The sequence below is a fragment of the Nanorana parkeri genome, unplaced genomic scaffold (assembly GCF_000935625.1).
Source record: "Nanorana parkeri isolate BGI_ZX_2015 unplaced genomic scaffold, ASM93562v1 scaffold321, whole genome shotgun sequence".
Lineage (NCBI taxonomy): Eukaryota > Metazoa > Chordata > Amphibia > Anura > Dicroglossidae > Nanorana > Nanorana parkeri.
This window is the reverse complement of record NW_017306589.1, coordinates 895,294-919,420: the sequence shown is the minus strand read 5'-3', so window position 1 is coordinate 919,420 and position 24,127 is coordinate 895,294. Positions and strand designations below refer to the sequence as shown.

Genomic DNA, 24,127 nt, shown 5'->3' with positions numbered 1-24,127 from the left:
GCAGGCCCCGGCTCCTTGAGGCCGTACAGATTGTGATGTGTATGCTTTAAACCCGGTATACATGTACTGTACATATCATGAAGGTTAGAGCGCCTGCCCTGCATACTCGTCCCGAGTCCCTAACTGGAGCCGTTGGATCAGCATGACAGCCAGGTAACTGGAATTTTCAGATGTAGCACTGACAGCCTCCATGATTTCACTGCACACTGTCATGCTGATAGTAGGAGAGAACAGACTGACTCATTCTCCTGCTTCTCCTTTAACTGTCCAATTATAGGCAGAGGGGAGGACAAGACCTGTAAGTAATAATGAGGTCTTCCGTGCTGCCAGACAGGGCTGGGATGTGTCAGAGCTGTGTCGATCTTAGGACTGGATGGACAGAAATACAAATCCTTCGGCAGGTTAAAGTCCCCCGTTGTATTTCCTCTGTCAGTTCAGCTATAAAATACAACATATGTCATGTGACCATAATCCAAAACTTTCTAATACATCGGCAGATTGAGATTTGTGATGTGCGCAGTGCTGGACGGCGGCTGTTGCTGTGACTCATAATGGGGCCCATTCAGCACCTCTGGCATTTGCCATACAATTTAGGGGACAATTGAAGTTCTGGTATGAGTGCCGCCTAAACACAGCGAGCGCATGGACATGTGTACTAAAGGGGCGGGGGCGTGGGATGGTGAATTGATTTATATGTGATGGATTCCAAAAGCCAGGTAACCATCGTGCCTGCGGAAATGACGCCTCATGCCTGATAATGGGGTTGGCATGGAAAATGTAGAATGAGCATTCGGTGATCTTGTCTGTAATGAGCCCTGAGGTAGCCAGGCAACATGTTTCCATTGAGGAGATCTGAGGACAAGGAAATATCTTTGTACGCCGTATGGAGATGCACGACAAAGCTGACATTAAAGGAGGACTCCAGGTATGCAAGTTAACCCTTGCCGTGGGGCTTCCCCTGCACCTGCTTGTTCTGGTCTAGGGGCTCAAATAAAAGAAACGCCAGATCCTTCAGCCTGACTGCTTGACCGGTCCCCGCAGCCTCCTCTTCCCCGGGCGCTGGTGGTCTAAGCCCAACTGACGTCATCACGTCTAATACAGTCCATTCCCACGCATTAGATGTGAGGATGCAGAGGAACATACCACAGCTGGAGGGGGAGAGAGAGGTGAACGGTTGCTGCCGCAGAACAGAAGATCAGGTGAGCACATCTTCTTTATTCCGGCCCCTAGAGAAACCGGAGCAGTTACACCTCTCAACAATCCTCAGCCCACATTCACACCTTAGGGATTTGTTGCATGTTTCCTGAAGCACAACAATGCAATGGTGCCCGTTTATACCTGAGCGTCATGCTGGCACTTTTGGCTCCATAGCGGTGGGAGCGCCAGAACACAACCAGTGTAGCGCCTAACAAGCGCTCTCTTCCTAGCGACTTCAGACTCGTGAAGGATTCAGGAGCAGCCATGCTGGATGTTTTGGAGGCTTTCATCCGCAGGGTGAGGGCCCAAAAGAACCTCTACGACCCCAGTGATGCCCATTACAAGAACCTCTACGACCCCAGTGAGCCCCATTACAAAAACCTCTACGACCCCAATGAGCCCCATTACAAAAACCTCTACGACCCCAGTGAGCCCCATTAAAAGAACTTGTATGACCCCAGTGAGCCCCATTACAAGAACTTGTATGAACCCAGTGAGCCCCATTACAGGAACCGCTAAGTCCTCAGCGATGCCCGTTACAAGAACCTCTACGATCCCAGCGTTGCCCGTTACAAGAACCTCTACGACTCCAGTGAACCCAATTACAGGGAACCTCTACAAAACCTAGTGATGCCCATTCCAAGAACCTCTGCCACCCCAGCGTTGCCCATTCCAAGAACCAAGGCAATCAGCAGCGGGCCTGGGGAGAAATTGGGTGTGAAGTTTTCCCCGGATTGGGAGCGATGACCATGCAAGGCTCCGCACAGAAGAACCAGGAAGCCGATACAAGGACATTTCATGCTGAATAGTCAGTGGGGCCTTAGACATTGGATGACCAGTTGTGGAATTGTAATGTGGCTGCCGAATGAAACAATCGTTACATATGATACACACACACATGTGTATGGTCCAAGAATGTTCATGCAATGTGGGTCAGGTATGACGTCCTCACCATCAACCATAATATAGTGAACAGAAATGATGTGCAAAGAAAAAAAAGCATCCTAGCTATTTGTAAATACCTTAAGAAACGTTTGGACTCCTAGAATGAGATCCTAATAGGTTGGACTTGATGGACTAATGTCTTTATTCAACCTCAAATACTATGTAACTATGTAAATGCCCAATCGGCTGCGTCAATGAGAGCCGTTGGCCAGGTGAGTCTTATACCGACGAGGAGTAATGTCTCCTCCGCGGTCAGGCGCACCCAGCGCTCCGCTCCTCTTTGTTTGTTTTACACCCAGTGAATTTTCCATCGTGTTTTAATTGGCTGCAGACGTCGGCTGTACCGGGATGTGCGCAGCGTCGTCTCTGGAGAAATGAGAACTCCGTTTGCCAGGGGTTGTGTCAGCCAGAGTCTCCTATTGCTACATCGGAGAATCCAAATGTGAAAGGGTTCACCCCGAATTCATATTTTTCATCATTTTGTAGGCGGAATATGCCGGACTGGCTCTGTGATGGGTAAGCCGAGCTGTATTACCCAGTACTGGTACCCCAGATGCTTGGCTGTGCTGCTCAATCAGTAGTTATGAGGGGTTTCTGTGCAGAGCTGTCCAGCCAATCAGCTGCGGATGTGCGTGGGGCGGTGTGTGTGTGCTGGATTTTTACTTTCCTCCACTTTCCTGCTTGTGTGATGAAATCTTGGAACGTGCCCTTCAAATGCTTAGCGCTAAAGTGCTCCATAGAGGCCGAGTGTAGCTCGCATAGGAAACAGAAGTGCAGCTCAGATGTTAAAACTCGAACAAACTTTTAGTTGTGGTTAGAGAGAAGCAATGTAAAAATGGCCATAGAAGAGAAAACTGCTAAACAGCGTGGATGAAGCTGTCGGAAAACCTGAACAGTGAATGCATCTGATTGGCTGCACTACTGTAAGGCCGACGTTCCTCTTAAGTGTTTGTGTTCTTTTGTGGAGAGCTCTACTCACTTCCTATACCGGTGACCACACAGAAATTGAGGGAAATCCTCAACATGAGGTCACAACAGCAATACAAAGCTGGCAGGTGTTCCTCACAGTTCCCAACTACAAAAGTTCTTATTACACCATATAGATGTTATCACTAGAGGGATCTCCAGCATGAGGAAGGGGGTCCTGATTCCTCTATATAGATCTTTATTATCACTAGAGGGGTCCCCAGCAGGAGGAAGGAGGTCCTGATTCCTCTATACAGATCTTTATTATCACTAGAGGGATCTCCAGCATGAGGAAGGGGGTCCTGATTCCTCTATACAGATCTTTATTATCACTAGAGGGATCTCCAGCATGAGGAAGGGGGTCCTGATTCCTCTATACAGATCTTTATTATCACTAGAGGGATCTCCAGCATGAGGAAGGGGGTCCTGATTCCTCTATACAGATCTTTATTATCACTAGAGGGGTCCCCAGCAGGAGGAAGGAGGTCCTGATCCCTCTATATAGATCTTTAGTTATCACTAGAGGGGTCCCCAGCAGGAGGAAGGAAGTCCTGATTCCTCTATATAGATCTTTATTATCACTAGAGGGATCCCCAGCAGGAGGAAGGAGGTCCTAATTCCTCTATACAGATCTTTATTATCACCAGAGGGATCACCAAACCTTAGTATTATTTAAGCAGTAGTAGTTGATGTTTGGAATGATGTTTTGTCATCACTCTTTTGTGTTTTCTACTAAAGTTTTGGCTGAAGTTAACAGGTGACACCGGCTCTAATTACGGCCTTTCACTGTTCTATAATCATGTTTTCCTGGATGTTGTCTATTTATATGTTGTGGTCACATGATATGCATGGCGTGTATTTTTATTGGTATCAATGTTTCCTTCTCCACAGTTTGCCAAAGCCCAGACACATCATCTCTCAGCCCACCCCTCGGACGTTCCCTCAACGCCACCCCACCTCCTCATAGTGCGCCTCTCCACCCTTCCATGATTGGATCTGCGATGACTTCCTCTGTGAACTCTCCGCTCGGCAGTTTGGGTTCCCCATTTCCTGTCATCAACCCCTCAATGTCCCCTGGAATTCCGGGCACACCTTCTATAGGATACGGACCTGTCAGCAGCCCTCAGGTATTTGTCGTCTCCTTTTTATGTGCAAAGATAGAAAATACAATTAAACAGTCAGTCCACCCAAAACTGAGATTCTGCAAGGGTTTGTATTTGGTTTGCTCGGAGTTCTTCCTGAAAGTAATTCCTTTTTTTTAAATCTCATTCCAATGTGGACATGTTACGTTATTGTAGACATGTAATTGCTCCCTCTAGTGTTTAATGTTTAGAGGTTCACTCCATCAGTCTTGCTCGGTAGCCAAACCTGATGTGCAGATTTCTTTTTCAATGGTAACCAAAAATCAGACATTCGGTTTGCTGAAATCAGATTGACCGATGAATTGTTAGTTATACTGGGGCTGCTGAGGCAGCCAATCGGTGCCTTTGGCTTTACACAGAGCCAGCACTTGCCCATTATACTTTTGCTGGAGAAAGCGGGATTTATTGGGACTGGAGTCTGCTCCAAGTGATAGGTTTTATTATTAATATACAGGATTTATATAGCGCCAACAGTTTGCGCAGCACTTTACAATATAAGAAGGACATTACAATCACAATACAATTCAAGACAAGATGGTAAGGAGGGCCCCGCCCCTGAGGGCTTACAATCTAAAAGGGAGGGAGAAGTGATACATGAGGAGGGAGCTGTGTTGGGATGATTATTTGAGAACGTGATGGTTGAGCGGTTAGGTTGAGGTGGGATAGGCTTCCCCGAAGAGATGAGTCTTAAGGGATCGCCTAAAGGCAGTCGGTGTGGGAGATAGACGGACAGGTTGGGGTAGAGAGTTCCATAGGATTGGAGAGACTCTAGACAAGTCCTTGAGGTGAACATGGGAGGAGTTGATGAGGGAGCTGGAACGCAGGAGGTCTTGGGAAGCGCGGAGTGGACGGTTAGGGTGATACTTTGAGACAAGGTCTGAGATATATCCCGGGGCGGAGTTGTGGATGGCTTTATAAGTGACTGTTAATATTTTGAATGTTATCCTTTGGGCTATTGGAAGCCAGTGCAGGGATTGGCAGAGGGGGGTGGGGGATGGAAGCCAGTGCAGGGATTGGCAGAGGGGGAATGCAGACACTGAGCGGTTGGTTAGGTGAATGAGTCTAGCAGCTACATTCATGATGGACTGAAGGGGGGATAGCCTGAGTAGAGCTAGGCCAATGAGCTATAAGACGAGCTATAACAAGTGAGTGGATGAGTTTTAGGGCTCATTCACACGGTGTGCACATCTGTACGGCATGCACGTCCGAGCAGAGACCTAATCCCGGGAGGGACTGGTGCTGTGTGTAATTCCGTGCAGCCGGCTCTACCTTCCTGTGGGAAGATTCAGCTACATTCTGACCCAAACCTGCACATATGTAAAGGATCGGGTCCATGAGTAGCCGCATGCAGTCCCATCCTCCTATAGGGAGGTACAGGCGGCTGCATGCAATTGCACGCAGCACCTGTCCCTTCTGAGAGCAGGTCTCTTCACGGGCGTGCATGACGTATCAATGTGCATGCCAGTGTAAATGAGCCTTTTGACCTTTCCGGCTAGGTTCTGCAGAGAGGGCAGTACGATGGGAGGACAGGCAGACCTAAAGTTCATATGGTCTTCGGATATGCTGCCGTTAGGCCTTGATGATGAGACAGACAAACATTTTGTCTTAATTTCCCATAACAGCCAATCAGTTGCTTCTCTTTGCTCTCCCATTAAGCACAGACTGAGAACGTTCTTCCCGGTTTGATCGATGAGGTTGTGTGTCAGGCAGAAGGTCTTTGCATGGAAATAAATGTTTACTCAGTCAAATGAGACCAATCGTTTCATATCACCGATATCTGTGGAGTCATTAGAGTTCTGTGGGCTGAGCAAATCGTTCAGCCGCCGGAGGCTCATGTTCTGTTAAGAGTTCTGTTAATTGTTTGTGGTTTTATTAGGAGAAGTATCAGAGGCCAAATACAAAAGCTCCATTCATGCAAATCCCGTTCTGCTGGTGACTATACATTCAGATCATTCTGTTATTTTATGTGCAAGCAAGATATCTCCTGCGCGAGCTCGTGAGGCCTCAAATTGCTAGTTTTGTCCTGAGTGGTGGGTGGTCAGAGGAACTGGGTAATGTAATTCTTAAAGTGTAACTCCAGCAAATATTAAAAAGCCAGTTAATGCCGTTTTTATGTATTTTATAAAAAAAAAAAGTCACGTGGTAGATTTACAGCAACAATAAATACCTAAATATGTTTTTTTTTTTTTTTTTATATTGGCTTCCTTTAATCACCTTCTTAGGGACACGTATGCAGGGAGATGAGGAGCAGAGTTTTTGACCTCATTGACCCTTCAATTGGATACTGGGAGCGGAGGGGTGATTAGGGAAGCTGCACTGTTTATTTCCTGTTGCTACAGGGCACAAAACATTGCTAGAATTAAGGATAATTAAATATTTTTTTTATGTCGAGTTCTGATTTAAGATAACTGCAAGTTTTCATAAAAACAAGTATTTTTAAACTTTGTTGCGTGGCCATGAATATTTAAGTATTTTGCATATTCTTAACTAGCATTAAATGACTTTTAAGCCCTCTCTGACTTCGTAGCTGCAGGTTCTGTGAATCAATTCTTCAAACTTTGCAGCAGAAGCACTGAGGTTGTTGAAGGTTTCTCAGTACCTCTCCTGCTCCCCCCTTCAAGCATTGACTCGGTAGCTCGGCTCCCCCTTCCAGCAGTGATGCAGCAGCTCAGCTCCCCCTTCTACCGCTTCACGCCAGCCTGCCGCAGCTCCAGCCCCGCCCACACGCCAGCCTGCCGCAGCTCCAGCCCCACCCACACGCCAGCCTGCCGCAGCTCTAGCCCCGCCCACACGCCAGCCGGCCGCAGCACACTGTCTTATTTTCGGGGAAACACGGTTAGCAGTAACTTAGCAGCTCTGCTCCCCCTTGTGGCAGTAACTCAGCACTTCTGTTCCCACTCCTTTTGAATGTGTTTGCATTGGAAATTAGAAGGCTACAGGGTTTGTGACGTCCATAATCATCTCTCTCAGGAGGCATCTCACGATCGCTTTTACTTGGCTCAGATGTAAACAAGTTTTTTGTACTTATTAATCTTTCCCTCATCATAGGGAATCTGACTTTCCTGATTGCCCGGGAAGCTGGTTTCATGCTGGTTGGCTGGGAAGCTGGCTTCATGCTGGTTGGCTGGGAAGCTGGCTTCATGCTGATTGGCTGGGAAGCTGGCTTCATGCTGATTGGCTGGGAAGCTGGCTTCACGCTGATTGGCTGGGAAGCTGGCTTCACGCTGATTGGCTGGGAAGCTGGCTTCACGCTGATTGGCTGGGAAGCTGGCTTCACGCTGATTGGCTGGGAAGCTGGCTTCACGCTGATTGGCTGGGAAGCTGGCTTCACGCTGATTGGCTGGGAAGCTGGCTTCACGCTGATTGGCTGGGAAGCTGGCTTCACGCTGATTGGCTGGGAAGCTGGCTTCACGCTGATTGGCTGGGAAGCTGGCTTCACGCTGATTGGCTGGGAAGCTGGCTTCACGCTGATTGGCTGGGAAGCTGGCTTCACGCTGATTGGCTGGGAAGCTGGCTTCACGCTGATTGGCTGGGAAGCTGGCTTCACGCTGATTGGCTGGGAAGCTGGCTTCACGCTGATTGGCTGGGAAGCTGGCTTCACGCTGATTGGCTGGGAAGCTGGCTTCACGCTGATTGGCTGGGAAGCTGGCTTCACGCTGATTGGCTGGGAAGCTGGCTTCACGCTGATTGGCTGGGAAGCTGGCTTCACGCTGATTGGCTGGGAAGCTGGCTTCACGCTGATTGGCTGGGAAGCTGGCTTCACGCTGATTGGCTGGGAAGCTGGCTTCACGCTGATTGGCTGGGAAGCTGGCTTCACGCTGATTGGCTGGGAAGCTGGCTTCACGCTGATTGGCTGGGAAGCTGGCTTCACGCTGATTGGCTGGGAAGCTGGCTTCACGCTGATTGGCTGGGAAGCTGGCTTCACGCTGATTGGCTGGGAAGCTGGCTTCACGCTGATTGGCTGGGAAGCTGGCTTCACGCTGATTGGCTGGGAAGCTGGCTTCACGCTGATTGGCTGGGAAGCTGGCTTCACGCTGATTGGCTGGGAAGCTGGCTTCACGCTGATTGGCTGGGAAGCTGGCTTCACGCTGATTGGCTGGGAAGCTGGCTTCACGCTGATTGGCTGGGAAGCTGGCTTCACGCTGATTGGCTGGGAAGCTGGCTTCACGCTGATTGGCTGGGAAGCTGGCTTCACGCTGATTGGCTGGGAAGCTGGCTATAGAGCCCGCCCCCTGGGCCGGAAGTCGGCTTCCCAGCCAATCAGCAGCTAGCCGGCTTCCCGGGCAATCAAGAAGCCGGCCAGTGGGTAATGACACCCTGCCCGGCTTCCTGATTGCCCAAGAAGCTGGCTCCAAGCTAGTGGAAGAAACGGCATCGGTGCATCCCTACCAGGAAGTGCATGTTCGCAGGGCTGAGTGAAGTGTTCAATGCCCCGAGTAAGTCCATCTTATGAGCATCTTTAATAAGTAAGTTTACAGACTTCTAGATGGATTTGGTTAGTAGGAGGGGGATAGAATCTCTGGAGATTCAATCTAAAAATACAGTTTGTTTGTTTTTGTTTTGTTTTAGCTTTTGACCATAGATCCCCATAAATTAGGTTCTGCAGTTCTGTTCCAATTTGGGTCTCTTCCTTATTCAGTTACCTCCTCCTGTAAGGTTCCATTTGGGGATTTGGATGTTACACCACAGGCTGTAGTTTGCTAATGGAGGATGTGTTTTGGTGAAGCGACATGCGGTGGCCAGTCTATTGGTGTTCTTTTGCGGTATTGAATGGACATTTTCTCTGCAGCAATGATTCCCCGTTGTCTGCTATGCATTGTAACCTCTGCATTGTATATTTCTCATTACAGATAAATTCTACCGTTCTGTCCAGTCTGCACCCAGTCAGCTCCTCTGAAGATGTGAAGCCCCCTCTGGGGATGAGAGTCATGCAAGGACATCCCAACGGAGGGGCAGGCCTTGGGAAAAGGCTGTGCGCCATCTGCGGAGACCGCTCTTCTGGTGAGTGTGCAGCCGCCATGCAACTCAATTTGTTTTGTTTCAGATGGGCTTAATTCACACCACAGCATTGCGGCGCTCTGTGCTGAAAGAGCAGCATGCAGTACTTTTTTTTTTTCAGAACAGCGCAGAGCGTCACGCTCATTACAACCTCATTGCTCTGTGCTGTGCCCATAGAACTTAAGTAAATGTCACATAAAGTTCTAAAAAGAAAAGTGCGATTATGAGTATCAGCACTGCACTGGGCACATGCACACCAGCAGCCATGCGATGCGATGTAGAGCGGTGGCTCCGCTCCGATCCTCTAGCGCTGACTGGAGGAACGGACGGGGGAGGGGGCGGGCACAGCTGCCTCCTAGATAGGCAGAGCCAGCTCTCACGCAGCCTGGTGGATCTCCTATAGCATTGTCAGGATCCGTCCCGGCTGCGGTGGTCTCAGTATACCGCGAGCTGTAGCTTGCGATATACTGAGCTTTGGGTCACGGGAGGACGTTAGTATATGTACTCCTGTGACCCTAAAGAAAACTATGGGGAAAAACATTTACCCCATAGTTCTCTTTTAAGTCTCGGGTTAGAGGAATGGGCTGTAATACTTTCCTTATCCCTCACTCCCCTGGCTGCCAGCAATCTTCTCTCCGCCGCTCTCCATGTGCTGTGCCCAGGTCCTCGCCATCCTCATGTACAATGTAGGGCCACTGGTCCTGCATTGTATGTGATGCAGTGCCTGAGAGAAAAGGCTTTGCGGCACCGGTCGCACACCGTAGAGGTAATGTGATGGAGTGAAGGATAAGGGAAGTATTACAGCTTGTATATCTTCTCCTGCAGTTTAACCCTTGCAGTGCGGGAGGGGAGCCCATTGCATGGGTATTTGGGTGTATTCATCAGAACTGAGAGGGTGATATCCAGGTATTCGCAGACGAATCCGGTGTATTCCCATAGCACTGCTGCTGTGTGATTACTATGCAGATAGCAGCACGCTGGGAGGGGAGGGGTGGTTTGTTAGCTGCAGACGGGTGTGTGAGCTGCAGCCTTCCACCCCAGTGTAGAAAGATTGGGAAATCCCAGGGACTCTCTAGTGAGTCCTCCAGGGAGAGTAATGTTAATAGTCAGTTGCATTGGCAAGAGATGGCAGTGCACGATCTGTACAGCAAATTGGAATCCTAAAGCTGACCTCCTTCCCTTCAAGTTTTGCACAGTTGTACCGGCTCCTCTCCTGGACTGAAATTGCTTCCTCTCATTTCACTGCATCATCTAGCGCTTTCCACTCCAGACTGTCTGGCCCGCCCCTTTCATAATTGCATTTCAGTTCTTTCCATTATGAAAGCTCAGCATCACATGTGGGCATTATCACCGCTTCCTGATTTCAGGAAGTTATATGCAGCACCCTTACGGCCCTTCTCACCAGCCACAGAGACCCGGTGATGACATCACTGGATCTAAAGTTAGATTTGCAATAGGTTAGCAAATTAAACTTGAAAAGAGGAAAACAGAAGCCGTAGTTCCTCATCAACCAGTTGCAGGTCTTGCTTCATTCTCAGTTGCAACACACAATTGACAGCTGGAAGGCTATGGGTTGCTGTGGGTATAAAACATTTTTAGATTGACTCGGAGTCTGTGCGTTGTCTTTGCATTTGTAGCCATGCTGTTATTGTGCAATAGAGACAACTACAGAGCATAGATCAGGGAAGTGCTTTTGGGAAATCCATTCAGTTTTTAGGTGAAGCTATTGCTTTGTCCTGCATGGTCCAAGCACAGGCTTAGTGTAACCCTGTAACCCCGCAGCCCCTGCCAATCTTTTTACCTTTGGGAGCAAGGTAGAGGAGCCCTGTGTAAGCTCCAACTCTCAATGGTCAGAGCTTAGACATGGTGACTGCCTCTCCTCTTACCCCCAGTTGGTAGTATTCAGTAGGGATGCACCAATATATCGGCCGCCGAAACATATTGACCGTAAATTGCACTTTTGGCATAATGCCGAAAGTGCCATTTTCCTGCTGATGCATCGGCGCATCCCTGATTTCTTTCCTTCCCGCTGGGCGCTGCTCTGTGTCCCAGCGGGGAGAAGAGAAAGTGACAGCCGGCTGAGCGCTGTGAGAGAGCGCTGTGAGCTGCTGGCGTCTCCTCCCACACCGCTCAGCCGCCTATCGCACAGCGGTGTGTGGGCGGAGACATCGCTGTCACAGGAGGCTGGGCTTTCCTCTCTACACCGCTCGATCAGCCTCCTGTGACAGCGTGTCAGAGGGGAGAGCAAGGTACACACACTCAGCGATCAGTGATCGCTGAGTGTGTGTACATAATTGAGGATATGTTAACTATATCCTCAATTATGAATGAATGGGAAGTGATCTACATCACCCCTACATCACCCCCATTCATTCATAATTGTAGTTATAGTAAACAAATAATGTTCTCATGTTATCAATGAACAGGAACACTCATAGAGGATTCCTGTTCATTGATAACAGGGGACACAGAAAAAGAGATTGAGGTCTCTGTGTTCTCAATCTCTTTTTCTATTTTAAAAGGGAAATATCAGGGGTCTGTTTAGACCCCTAATATTTCGCCGAAGCCCCTAAAAGTAAAGTTAAAAATAATAAAAAAATGAATAAATATAAAATATTTGAAAAATTTGAAAAAATAAAAAACTTTCGGTATCGGTTTCGGCCTGACATTTTTTATTTATTTCAGTTTTAAAAATTCCATTTCAGTGCACCTCTAGTATTCAGCACCCATTGCTGCATCTCAAATGGAAGGGCAGGGTATCTTAGGATCCCTTCTTTTTCAAAGTCCCGGGTCATTTCCTAAATAGGACTTCATGAAAGTAAAGATAAAGGACATGTTCGGAGGGGAGGGAGGGCAGTTAAATAGCAACTTCACCCGTCTCCTAAAAATAACATCAAAGACCCCTTTAGAAATGTTTAGTGATGACAATCCACACACAGATACTTCTAGATAATTGCCGGCTTTTTATTCTTCACATCCCTTATTTTTCTTTTCCTCCCCCTTCTTCTCACAGTGGCCATTTTCACTAAGGGCAGATGAATCCATCTCCCTTTAGTTCCTGGAACTTTGGCACATGTCACTAGGACATGTGACCATGCACATCCAAAAATAATGCATTTCCCTGAGATCTCACAAGATTTTGCAGTTTACAGATGAGATTTCCCAGCAATGCTCTGTGGTGTAACCTTCCCAGGATGCATCTTTTAGGCACAGATTACACCACTAATGCCCAAGAAGACCAGGAAGTGGAAAAATGATAATTGTAGGTAAAAGAGGGAAAAAAAGATGTTTAATGAATGTAAGATGATTTCATAGCATGAAGTGCTGCATGCTGATGGGATTTTAATTCGAAGGGGGTAAAGGTCAGTTTTGAAGGGCAGCTCCAACTTTTAGGGCCTTGGTGACACCATTTGCGGAGACCTTCCTTTCTCTGAACCTGAGCACCGTGGGTCTCCACGAGGGCCGTTGAAACAATTATTTTCAATATGCCCTGTTCACACCACACTAGAGGTGCAAAAAAATGCAGCATGTCTACATTTTTCCTCACTGCACGGCAACCCCCCCACCACCAGCACACACAGACATCAGCCTGCAGGCTACAATTGATCGTTTTAGCATACCAGCTAGTGTGACCGTACACTAAAGCACAAGCTGTGCCACCATCCATATGCTGGAAAATTTCTTGCCCACCTACCTTAATTCTAGGCGGTAACATGATGAATGGGGTCCTGTTCATTTCCTCCCATCTGCTCCACTGCTCTGGCAGTGGGTGGTACTCTGTGCTGTACAGATTGGCTCTCATATTTGACGTGTGAGCATTCTCTAGTGAGGTTCCACAGTGTGATGTGCCCATGATGCCCCGGGCTCATAGTAAGTGGGTTGAACACCTCTTATAGCCCGGAAGACAACTACAGGAGGGGAAACGGGTGTTTTCAAAGATAAACTAAATGATCCTTTGAGTTGGCATTTAGGGCCGGTTCACACCACAAAGAATGCGTTCCAGAGCGTTTGGCCTCTGGAATGCACTGGAAAGCAAACCATCCGACTCCCCTGCGTTCAGGGACGGGAGGGGGCATGGCGTTACATTGAAGTCAATGGCACCGCAGCCACGCCCGCAGTACGATTGCCAGCACCCGAATGCGTGGCACATTAGTGCCTGCGTTCCGGTCCAGTGCAATCTGCTAAAATGCTGCATGCCATGATAGTAAATGACATGCCATGGCTGCGATATTGTAAACGTATGCCAGGGATCTTGGGTATTGTCGTTCCCATGCTTGACTGCCACCGCCTTGCAAGGCACCTGACCTGGTCTGGTACATGGCAGTGCCCAGCTCCCTATGCCCTTCTTCAACGATAGTTTGCCTATTAGCCTTGAAAATGGCCAGAAAAGAAGCTAGGTTCACCTCCCATAGACTTCAGTAGAGTTTGCGCTACGTTCAGGATTCGCAGACTTCGGGCTTGGACTGAACCCGGGCAGATTAGGTCATCCCTACTGATGATGGCTCCTTTTTTGTTTAATAGCGATCAACACAGCCAAGTTTTCTGTTCTTTGAGCAACTTTTTTTTTTTTTACTATCCAGTTGCTGAAACATTTGTATCAAGCAATGAATTGGATATGAAATCAATGTGTATATGGTCAGACCAAAAACGTGTTTTAATTCTGTATAGAGAACTCTGGCATTTAATGATCTCCTGGTAACAGTGTACTGGTTTGTGTCCTCACAGGAAAGCACTATGGGGTGTACAGCTGCGAAGGGTGCAAGGGTTTCTTCAAACGGACTATCCGCAAAGACCTGACCTATACCTGCCGGGACAGCAAGGACTGTATTGTGGACAAAAGACAAAGGAACCGCTGCCAGTACTGCCGATATCAAAAGTGTCTGGCTACCGGCATGAAGAGGGAGGGTAAGTGCCATTTTACATTGTTTGCTATCATTTTATATGGAGCGTAAGTTTCCAGTTATTAGTTTGGATTATTAGCTCATATGGTGCCACATGCAGTTTCAGAGTAAGGGCACATTTGCACAGGCATGCACATCCATACAGCAAGCACGCCAGTGCAGAGACCTGATCCCGGGAGGGACATGTGCTGCATGCAGTTGCGTGCAGCCATCTGTACCTCCATAGGGAGGTACAGGCGACTGCAAGCAATTACACGCAGCACCTGTCCTTCCCTATGGGAGGACGTGGCTGCACGCAGTTACACGTTGACCTGAACCTGCACATCTGTGAAGGTCTGGGGATGCGCTGTCTGCGTCCAAGTGCGGGTACCTGGACCTTCATGGATGTGCAAATTCGGGTTGGCGTGTAACTGCGTACTGGTGATTGCATGCCATTACCACCGTGGGCTGGAAAAGGAAAACAAGAAATCATTTTATTACCCCATGTACGCTACAGAGCCTGGATGGGGTAATTTCCCTTTCCAGCTATTGTATTCTGACAGCCACGGGTGGCGGAATACCGAATAAGGACTACAGCCGATTGGCAGCAGCCACTCTTCAGCCGACAATTTTCAACCTGGCCGTCTATAGACAAAAGTAATTTGTAAAATAGCTTTTGATCCTGTCGGATATCCAGCGTCCTTCCTATGCACTGAACTAATATCTCAGTGTTATCAGCTCTCACCAGTTTTTGTCTGGGAACTACAGAACACCTCTTCCTATGTGATGGGGGGTGGGGGGGGGGGTTGAATCCCAATTGGAAGAGCAGCCTAGGGTGATGACGGTGCTTCTCCGTAGATATAGTAAAAAAAAACCTGTGCAACCATCACATCTAAAGACTGGTAAGCTGGAATACAGTCATTGCCAAAAATATTGGCACCCCTACATTTCTGTCAGATAATCCACCACTTCGCCCAGAAAATTGTTGCAATTACAAATGTTTCGGCATTCTCATGTTTATTTCTTTTGTTTGTATTGGTATGACACAAAAAAGTGGAGGAAAAAAAAGCCAAATCTGACACATTCCACGCAAAACACATTGGGACAAAATGATTGGCACCCTCAATTAATATTTGGTAACACAGCCCTTGGAAAAAATAACTGAAATCAATGGCTTCCAGTAACCATCAATGAGTTCCTTACACCTCTCTACAGGAATTTTGGAGCACTCTTCTTTCCCGCTCTGGTTCTCTCATATTGGAAGGTTCTATTTCCCAACTGCTGTTCTCAGATCTCTCCACAGGAGCTCTGTCTATGGGATTCAGATCTGGACTCATTGCTGGCCAGTCCAGTACTCCCCAGCGCTTTGTCTGAAACCATTTCTGCTTTTGGTCGTTGTCCTGCTGTAAGACCCATGACCTCTGATAGAGACCCAACTTTCTGACACTCGGCCCTCCATTGCACCCCAGAATTCTTTGGTAGTCTTCAAATTTCATAATGCCATGCACACAGTCAAGACATCCAGTGCCTTAAGCAGCAAAGCAACCCCAAAACATCAGTGACCCCCCTACCCCCATGTGTGACTGTAGGGACTGTATATTTTTTTCTCATTTCTTTTACTGAAAACAGTAGAATGATGGGCTGCACCAAAAGCTGTAATTTTGTTTCGTCTGTCCACAGCACATTCTCCCAAAAGGATTTTGGCTTCCTCAGGTAAGTTTTGGCTTTTTTATGTTTGTGTCAGCAGTGGGGTCCTCCCTGGGTCTCCTATCATAGCGTCCCTTTTCATTCAGATGGCGAGCTATAGTCCATATACCCACCACTTTGTTGTGTCATACCAGTACAAACAAAAGAAAGAAACATGAGAATGCCGAAACCTTTGTAATTGCAACAATTTCCTGTGCGAAGTGGTGCATTATATGACAGAAATGGAGGGGTGCCAATATTTTTGGCCATGACTGCATATTACACTTTTGTTCTTGGATTTACACATAAATGATCAGATTTTGGACTAACCTTTGCAGTAAGGGCTTTGACCACTAGAGGAGGGTGTTCACCTATGCTGCGTAGAGCTTGGCCTACATTGTATAGGATTCTATATATGATTCTGAGTCTCTCACGAGGTTATTTTTATAACATTTTCAGCGTTGTTGGTTAAACTTTGTTAACATATCCTGTAGGTACACTGAACAAGTGTTTAATGCCCGTCTCCAGACATAAACTCACCAGACTTCAAGCAGGCGTGCGTTACTTTGCCTAGAAATAAACCTGGCCATGCTGGCTTTCATCTACATTAGTCAGATCTGCTGGTTTACATGCCGGTGTAGTACAGCTCCCAGTGTAATTCTGGGCCCTTTGGATGTTAGCGTTTCAGGACTCCTAGACCACCATGCTATGGTCGTGTGTCCGCCATTTCTCTCTTCATGGCCATTCGCAAAACGAAGCCTTGGGCTGTGTGTTTTGTAAAAGACCAGGAGGAGAGGGAAGAGGAGATCCAACCTATAAAGCTTGGGTTTTATAAGAGACCTTGCAGCAATGAGATCCAAGTGGCTGAGTGACCGTTTTCATCTATACTAATCCCGGCATGTAAACCAGCAGTCCTGTCCCAAAAAATTCACCACCTGAATTTAGCTGAGCAAATAGGTAAGAGCCTTTGGAGCCATTGGATAATAGGTCAAGGTATGTGCCCCAAAAATGTGGTCAGCTGCTGACCTGAATATACTGACTGACCAGGTTTTTCCATCAATGGGTTTTTCTTCCCTGATGGCACATTGGGCATATTCCAAGATGACAATGCCAGGATTCACCGGGCTCAGATTGTGAAAGAGTGGTTCAGGGAGCATGAGACATCATTGTCACACATGGATTGGCCACCACAGAGTCCAGACCTTAACCCCATTGAGAATCTTTGGGATGTGCTGGAGAAGACTTTACACAGTGCTCCGACTCTCCCATCATCACTACAAGATCTTGGTGACAAATGAATGCAACTCTGGATGGGAATAAATGTTGTGACATTGCATAGGTTTATCGAAACGACGCCACGGCGAATACATGCCGTAATCAAAGCTATAGGAAGTTCAACTAAAAATTAGAGCGTGACTTTTTTTTTTTTTGGGCCAGGCAGTGTATGACGGGCTTTATAATCAAGTCTTCCAGAACAGATGGCAATGTTGAGGCCGTTAATGATTAGAAGTTCTCAAAGCATTGTTGGCATAAAGCATAACTCCAGCCAAGTTTCAGATAGTGGGGATGGGTCAGAACCTCTCTTGTGAATTTTGTTTTCTTTGTCCCCTCTGAGAACCTTTAAACCTCACTTCCTGTTCATTTGAAATTTGTTACCTAGACAGGAAGTGAGAAGAAATCTCCCAAACTGAGATACAGACTGCAACGCAAACTTGGCAATGCTTTTAACCTATTCCATTCTATTATGTAAAAAGAAAAACACCTTTTTGGCTGGAGTTGGGCTTTAAATTTGAATATTATTTACTTTTTTTTTTTGTAACTGGTAGCATGTCTTCTGTGTCCTCCTTCAGCCGTGCAGGAAGAGCGCCAGCGAGGCCGGGAGCGGGATGGAGACTCGGAGTATGGTGGGACCATCAATGAGGACATGCCGGTGGAGAAGATACTGGATGCTGAGCTGGCCGTAGAACAGAAGAGTGATCAAAGCCTCGAAGGAGGTGGATCTGTGAGTACCTGTCCAGGGGTCTTGGCTTCATTGTATCCTTTCATTTCCTTAGGTTTACTTTAGCAACCAGAGAAGCTCTGTTGGGTTAATAAGCATTTATCAAATTGCTTCTAGAATTTGCCTGACTATTGTAGTGCCAGACAGTAATCCCATTGTCACCCTGACAAGATCAGTAGCCTAGGACTACCAATACAGTAGCTTTAGGGCATTTACCATTATTGACCTGCTTAAAGGACAACTCCAGGCTTGCTAGCCCCCCACCACCCCGTTTGGCCCCAACCTTTTGGAGCTGACTTCATAACATTAAAAAAATCTATACATACCATATTTCCAGATGTGTCTGGTGAAGCCACAGGCCCACTTTTCCCTCCCACGATGGGCAGAACCTAAATGCTGGAGAGAACGGCCCCGCTGTCTGCAGTATTCTTCTGTGCATAGAATGATACTAGGCATCCATGTACTTATGCCCAAGCTGCGAATTTGGGAAAATGGAATTACCCCCACCAATCTGCCCCCTCAGCCCCAACCCTTCAAATCCCTGGCTGGTTCCCTCCCGCAGAGGAGGCATGGGTGCTTAACAGGTTAGTGGGGATAATTTTGTTTTCCCAAATTTGCCGGGGAAAGTGGAAATACCATTAAACAAATATAGGTGCTGGAATTTCTTTTACTTCTGTTAGTATGAGAAGCTTCTTAATGCACTTTATGTATTTGTTAAATATATTTTGAGACAGTATAACCATAGAGCTTGAGGACTAAAGGAGTCAAACAGCCCTCCAGCTGTGTTGATGGTGTAGCACAGTAAAACCTTCCTAGAACAAAATGTATTCACATGTCTCATTCCATCACATTTCCAAAGGATTATTCCTCATTTAGGACAGTACGCAGAGCCATGCAAATCATTCCTTGACCCCCTAGGCAGCCAAATATTTGATAATTCTGCTAGTGTAGCTATACAGTGGCACCTCGGTTCACGAACGTAATTTGTTCTGCGATTTTGGTCATGAACCGAATCAAACTGTGATCTCGACTAGAGGAAGCCATGACCATGTGTCAGAGCGGTGAAAATGGCTGCGGTTGTGTTCGTCACCGCAAACGGAGGCAAAATTTTGCTGAACTTCCTGTTCGCGAACCGAATAGTTCGCGAACAGAAGCGTTCCTGAACCGAGGTACCACTGTATCTATTTTCAACTTCCCGCAATCTCTTAAAGTGGCCATACACTGTGTGCAAATTTTGGTTGGTTATTGAGGAACTGGCTGAAATTCACACAGCGAGTGCCGCTTTCGGAAACCCTTTAGGCCAGCATCCCTCAATCGGCTGATCAAAGGAGCTGGTCTGAAAATCTTGTCCAAACAAAGCCGACGGCCACTGAACTGCCGGCTATATTCGGATGCTCTGACAGTATTTGTTTGGTGTCGGAACACAAGAGAAACAGCCGGGATTTCTCAACCAATGCGCTCGTAGCATTGATGGAGGAATCTGTTATATTTTTTTTCTTCGTTCAGCCCACGGGTTGAGCGAAAAAAATAGAGCAGCAGTGTATGGCCAGCTTTACACAGCCCCTCTCAAGCTGATAGTAAGGCTTATGGCCTTGTTGCTTTCGCTGGGTGTTACCAGTTTGCTTGGTGGGTGTTGGATTCTGCATGTTTCTTTTTAGCCTTACTGAATAACCATTTATAAACTGAGAAGTGCATTAACATGGCCATTTTTAATTGAGCTCTTCCGCTCCCCCCCCCCCTTTTTTTTTCTCTCCAGCCAAGCGACCCAGTTACCAACATCTGTCAAGCTGCTGATAAACAACTCTTTACTTTAGTCGAATGGGCCAAGAGGATACCCCATTTCTCTGAGCTGCCGCTGGACGATCAGGTCATTCTGCTCAGAGCTGGTAAGATGATTTTAGTTAGCTTGATGTAACGTGCTACACTATTTAGACAATTATATGGGCATCCCTCTAAATTTTTGAGGTCAGGCGTTTCAGGTCTGTTAATATTACAGCACAGGAAGACATTGTAGACAATTGTGCACATCCAACCTTGTGGTAACAGTTTGGGGAGACCTTTTTCTGTTTCTGTTTAAGAGGGGAGGTTCCCTCACTATGAGAAGTTTCCTCTAACTTCCTGTTGCATCTCTGGGGCAGGATGTGAAAGGAAATATCCGCAATGATACACAGACAGCAAAAAATTAACTGTCAGGAGTCTATCCAAATCTGGCCAAGTACATGTTCAACGCTTACCTGAGGACGAAAAGGCACCAGGATGGACTATGGGAAGAAGGAAATCCAGCAGAGGCAATGTAATGCTTTGGGCAATGTTCTGCTGGGAAACCTTGGGTCCTGCCATTTGTGTGCATATTACCTTGACACATACCACTAACCTGAACATTGCTGCTGACCAAGTACGCCCCTTCATGGAAATGGTATTCCCTGATGGCAGTGGCCTCTTTCAGCAGGATAATGCGCCCTGCCACACTGCAAAAATGGTTCGAGAATGGTTTGGGGAACACAACAACGAGGTTAGAGGTGATGACTTAGCCTCCAAGTTCTCCAGATTCCAATCCATCATCATGTGTGATGTTCTGGAAAAACAAGTCCGATCCATGGAGGCCGATCACCTCACAATTTACAGAACTAAACCTCTTGCCGTCCGCCCGTTGTAAAAAAACGGACGTAAAAAAGTCTATATATATATATATATATATATATATATATTGTAGCGCTCACCCCCGAAGGAGCCGCTGGTATACCCAGGTCATCCATAGCCTGTCTAGGGGATTTTAGCAACCAGCTGCCCACAAGCATTAACAGCACCCTCTTCTATGTCCAACAGAGCTGAGATCTAGGCCAAAAGTACAATGCTGAAGAACGTTTATTAGAACTCTTGCATGGGGAGAGAGGGTTTAGGGCTTAGGATATCCATGAGAGGCGCAGCCAGCAGCTTCCCTGGTTCTTCTCCCTCAATCAGTAGCAAAGGCCTCCTCCAGGCCTGAGGCCTAGCAAAGCATTTCCCCCACTCGAGTATTCCCACTCCTAGGCCTAGCCTGGGGGCAGGCTGGACAGAACTCCAACCTGGACTAACACATGGCAATTCCCCTGAGTATATATGCCTTGGCCCAGCATGCACCACTGGCTACGAGACCCCAGAAATTGGCTAGTGGACTGTCGGTGTCCCCCATTGGTTTTCACACAATACAGCAGAGTCGCACTCCACTCAGGCAGGTCCAATCAATGCCAGAACACCCGGAATTAACCAGATAAATGCCAACTATAATTCAACTGGAGTGACTACAGCTCTGGCAATCACTAAATTTCTAGTAGCCACTCCACTGCAGGTGGTAGGGGCTAGAATATATTACTTTAATGCCCATGGTTTTTGGAATGGGAGGTCCGTGAGCTCATATAGGTGTTCACAAACCTTTACTTCTAAAGAAAGCGAATGTTCGTTTCCCCCCCTGTACAATGCGGTATATAAACCTGTCTATGCCTCTCTTTCTTTAGGATGGAATGAGCTCCTCATCGCCTCGTTCTCCCACCGCTCTATTTCTGTGAAAGACGGCATCCTGTTAGCTACCGGCCTCCATGTCCACCGCAATAGTGCACACAGTGCAGGGGTGGGGGCCATATTTGACAGGTAATTAATGGCGATCCATGTTAGGTTTTTGCTCTCATGGTCTCGTACGGCGTTTTATTTTGCATATTGGCTTCTGCTTTTGCTGACCTCTGTACTGTGTTCTTGTGTATTTGCAGAGTGCTTACTGAACTTGTGTCTAAGATGAGAGACATGCGCATGGATAAGACTGAACTCGGCTGTCTGCGAGCGATTATTTTGTTTAACCCAGGTAGGTACCATCGACACACTGATTTTGTTGAAAGAGTGAAATGTGTAGAATGCCATTGCTGATCTTCTGAAAGTTGTCTGGAGAGCAATTAGTACTCCATGTCCTTTATTTTGGGACTACAGAATGATTAGCCTTTATGCTGTGAAGAGCAGGGAGTAGGAGGGTTGGAGTAGATTGGTAAGAGAATACAGGGCAGGACTGACACCACCAAGTCTCCAAATTTCTGTGTATTGTCAGCCCACAAATTAGATTTCGGACCTGAGTGCCTTTCATTGATAATAAAGAAGCTGTCTAGATAGAAATAGAGGAATTGCAGCTTCACAGTGTTGAATGTCCCAGGGCGAAACTTTGCTTCAATACTTGATTAGATAATGACATTTGTGACGTGTGGATGAGCTGTCCTGCAACTTCAGATGCTTGTTCCACATCGATGACTCCCCAACCAGTGAAATAAGAATAGGGATGATGGGCCCCACAGCTTACACCTTTTGTGGACTTATCAGACTTCAATGTTTTTACTTTCCAGATGCCAAAGGACTGTCTAATTCAGGTGATGTGGAGGTCCTGAGGGAGAAGGTCTATGCATCATTGGAATCGTACTGCAAGCAGAAATACCCTGACCAGCAAGGAAGGTGAGGGATGGGCATTGCTGTGTTGTTTTATTTAAGAGGTAGAGGATGAGAACACTGTATGTGGAGCTATACACTCACCAGCCCCTTTATTAGGTACACCTTGTTAGTACCGGGTTAGACCCCCTTTTGCCTTCAGAACTGCCTTCATTCTTCGTGGCATAGATTCAACAAGGTGTTGCAAACATTCCTCAGAGATTTAGGTCCATATTGACATGATAGAATCACGGGCCCAAAGTCTGCCAAGAAAATATCCCCCACACCATTACACCACCACCACCTGCCGGAACCATTGATACAAGGCAGGAGGAGGGATCCATGCTTACGTCAAATTCTGACCCGACCATCTGAATGTTGCAGCTGAAATCGAGACTCCTCAGACCAGGTAACGTTTTTCCAATCTTCGATTGTCCAATTTTGGTGAGCCTGTGCGAATTGTAGCCTTTGTTTCCAGTTCTTAGCTGACAGGAGTAGCCCCCGGTGTGCTCTTCTGCTGCTGTAGCCCGTCAGATGGTATTCTGCATACCTCAGATGTAACGAGAGGTTATTTGGGTTACTGTTGCCTTTCTATCATCTCGAACCAGTCCATCCATTCTCCTCTGACATCAACAAGGCAATTCCGTCCACATAACTGCCGCTCACTGGATATTTTCTCTTTTCGGACCATTCTCTGCAGACCCGAGAGATGGTTGTGTGTGAAAATCCCAGGAAATCAGCAGTTTCTGACATACTCAGACCAGCCCGCCTGGCACCAACAAACATGCCAAGTGCAAAGTCACTTAAATCCCCTTTCTTCCCCATTCCGATGCTCGGTTTGAACTTCAGCAGATTGTCTTCACCACGTCTAGATGCCTAAGGGCAGGTTCACACCATTTTCTGGACCAGATCTGGTCCAGAAAATGGTGTGAGCCTGCCCGCAGTTCCAGTGCATTCCAGACCAGATAAAATGAAACACGCAGTATTTTTCTTGTCTGGTCTGGACTGCGCTGGTGTGAACAGAGGCCAGAAATAGCATAGGGATACACTGGGATGCATTTTGGGTCCGGAAACAATCTGGTGTGGTCTGGAGATGATGTGGTGTGAATGAGCCCATAATGCATTGAGCTGCTGCCATGTGATTGGCTGGTTTAGCAATTAGTGTCGCCAAGCAATTGAACAGGTGTACCTAATAAAGTGGCCGGTGAGTGTGAATGGGCCTTCTGAATAAACAGCGGAGGAAAGCCCTTGTAGCAACCATTCAGATTCAAGAAAGTTTTTTTGTTCCCAAATTTATTTTATAATTGTTCCATTTCATCTTGCCAAAACCAAATCTCCTTTTGTCCTCCCTGTTAAGGTTTGCAAAGCTACTCCTCCGCCTTCCCGCCCTGCGCTCCATCGGTCTGAAATGTCTGGAGCACCTCTTCTTCTTCAAGCTCATCGGAGACACTCCAATAGACACCTTCCTGATGGAGATGTTGGAAGCCCCCCACCAGCTGTCATGAGGGACTGTTCTAAACAAGCCCGGCACTGCTGCTCCTTCCCCGAGAGTCAGCTGTAGTATACACATACTCTAATAGACCTTTTTCCAAGCGGTGGCGGTGGTATCGGCGCCACACAAAAGCTATCCCGAGAGACTGCTTGAACTTGGCCATACACTGCTCCACCCACCCTCCCTTTCCCATTGACAGTTCATGGTCCACTTCTCTAAAGACGGCTTCCACATCGGGATTTAGATGGAACGCGGAGTCCAACATGTAGGCTTCTTCTTCTTTAAGATGGTAGATGTGCACCCTCAAGAGTTTATAAACTGCAGAAACCAAGACTGCCGCAAAGAGACCTCCAATGGGAAGCATCCGTGCGGGTGCCACAGA

General features: G+C 47.2%; 1 protein-coding gene and 1 long non-coding RNA gene across 2 annotated transcripts in view; one reads left to right on the top strand and one right to left on the bottom strand.

The window, feature by feature from the left end:
* Positions 1-10,609, bottom strand: part of LOC108788390 — a 14,174-nt gene extending 3,565 nt beyond the window's left edge. Inside the window, exons 1-2 of the long non-coding RNA XR_001941337.1 lie at positions 10,600-10,609; positions 2,846-2,850 (exon numbers count right to left, since the gene is read on the bottom strand). This is a non-coding gene — a long non-coding RNA (uncharacterized LOC108788390). The remainder of the gene's footprint in view (positions 1-2,845; positions 2,851-10,599) is intronic.
* The window catches only part of RXRB (retinoid X receptor beta), a 27,242-nt gene extending 3,484 nt beyond the window's left edge, over positions 1-23,758 (top strand). The window contains exons 2-10 of the mRNA XM_018558148.1: positions 4,000-4,235; positions 9,101-9,251; positions 13,974-14,153; positions 17,665-17,816; positions 19,570-19,699; positions 21,308-21,440; positions 21,557-21,648; positions 22,175-22,280; positions 23,611-23,758. Coding sequence (XP_018413650.1) covers positions 4,000-4,235; positions 9,101-9,251; positions 13,974-14,153; positions 17,665-17,816; positions 19,570-19,699; positions 21,308-21,440; positions 21,557-21,648; positions 22,175-22,280; positions 23,611-23,758 — 1,328 coding nt within the window. The remainder of the gene's footprint in view (positions 1-3,999; positions 4,236-9,100; positions 9,252-13,973; positions 14,154-17,664; positions 17,817-19,569; positions 19,700-21,307; positions 21,441-21,556; positions 21,649-22,174; positions 22,281-23,610) is intronic.
* The last annotated feature ends 369 nt before the right edge of the window (positions 23,759-24,127 follow it).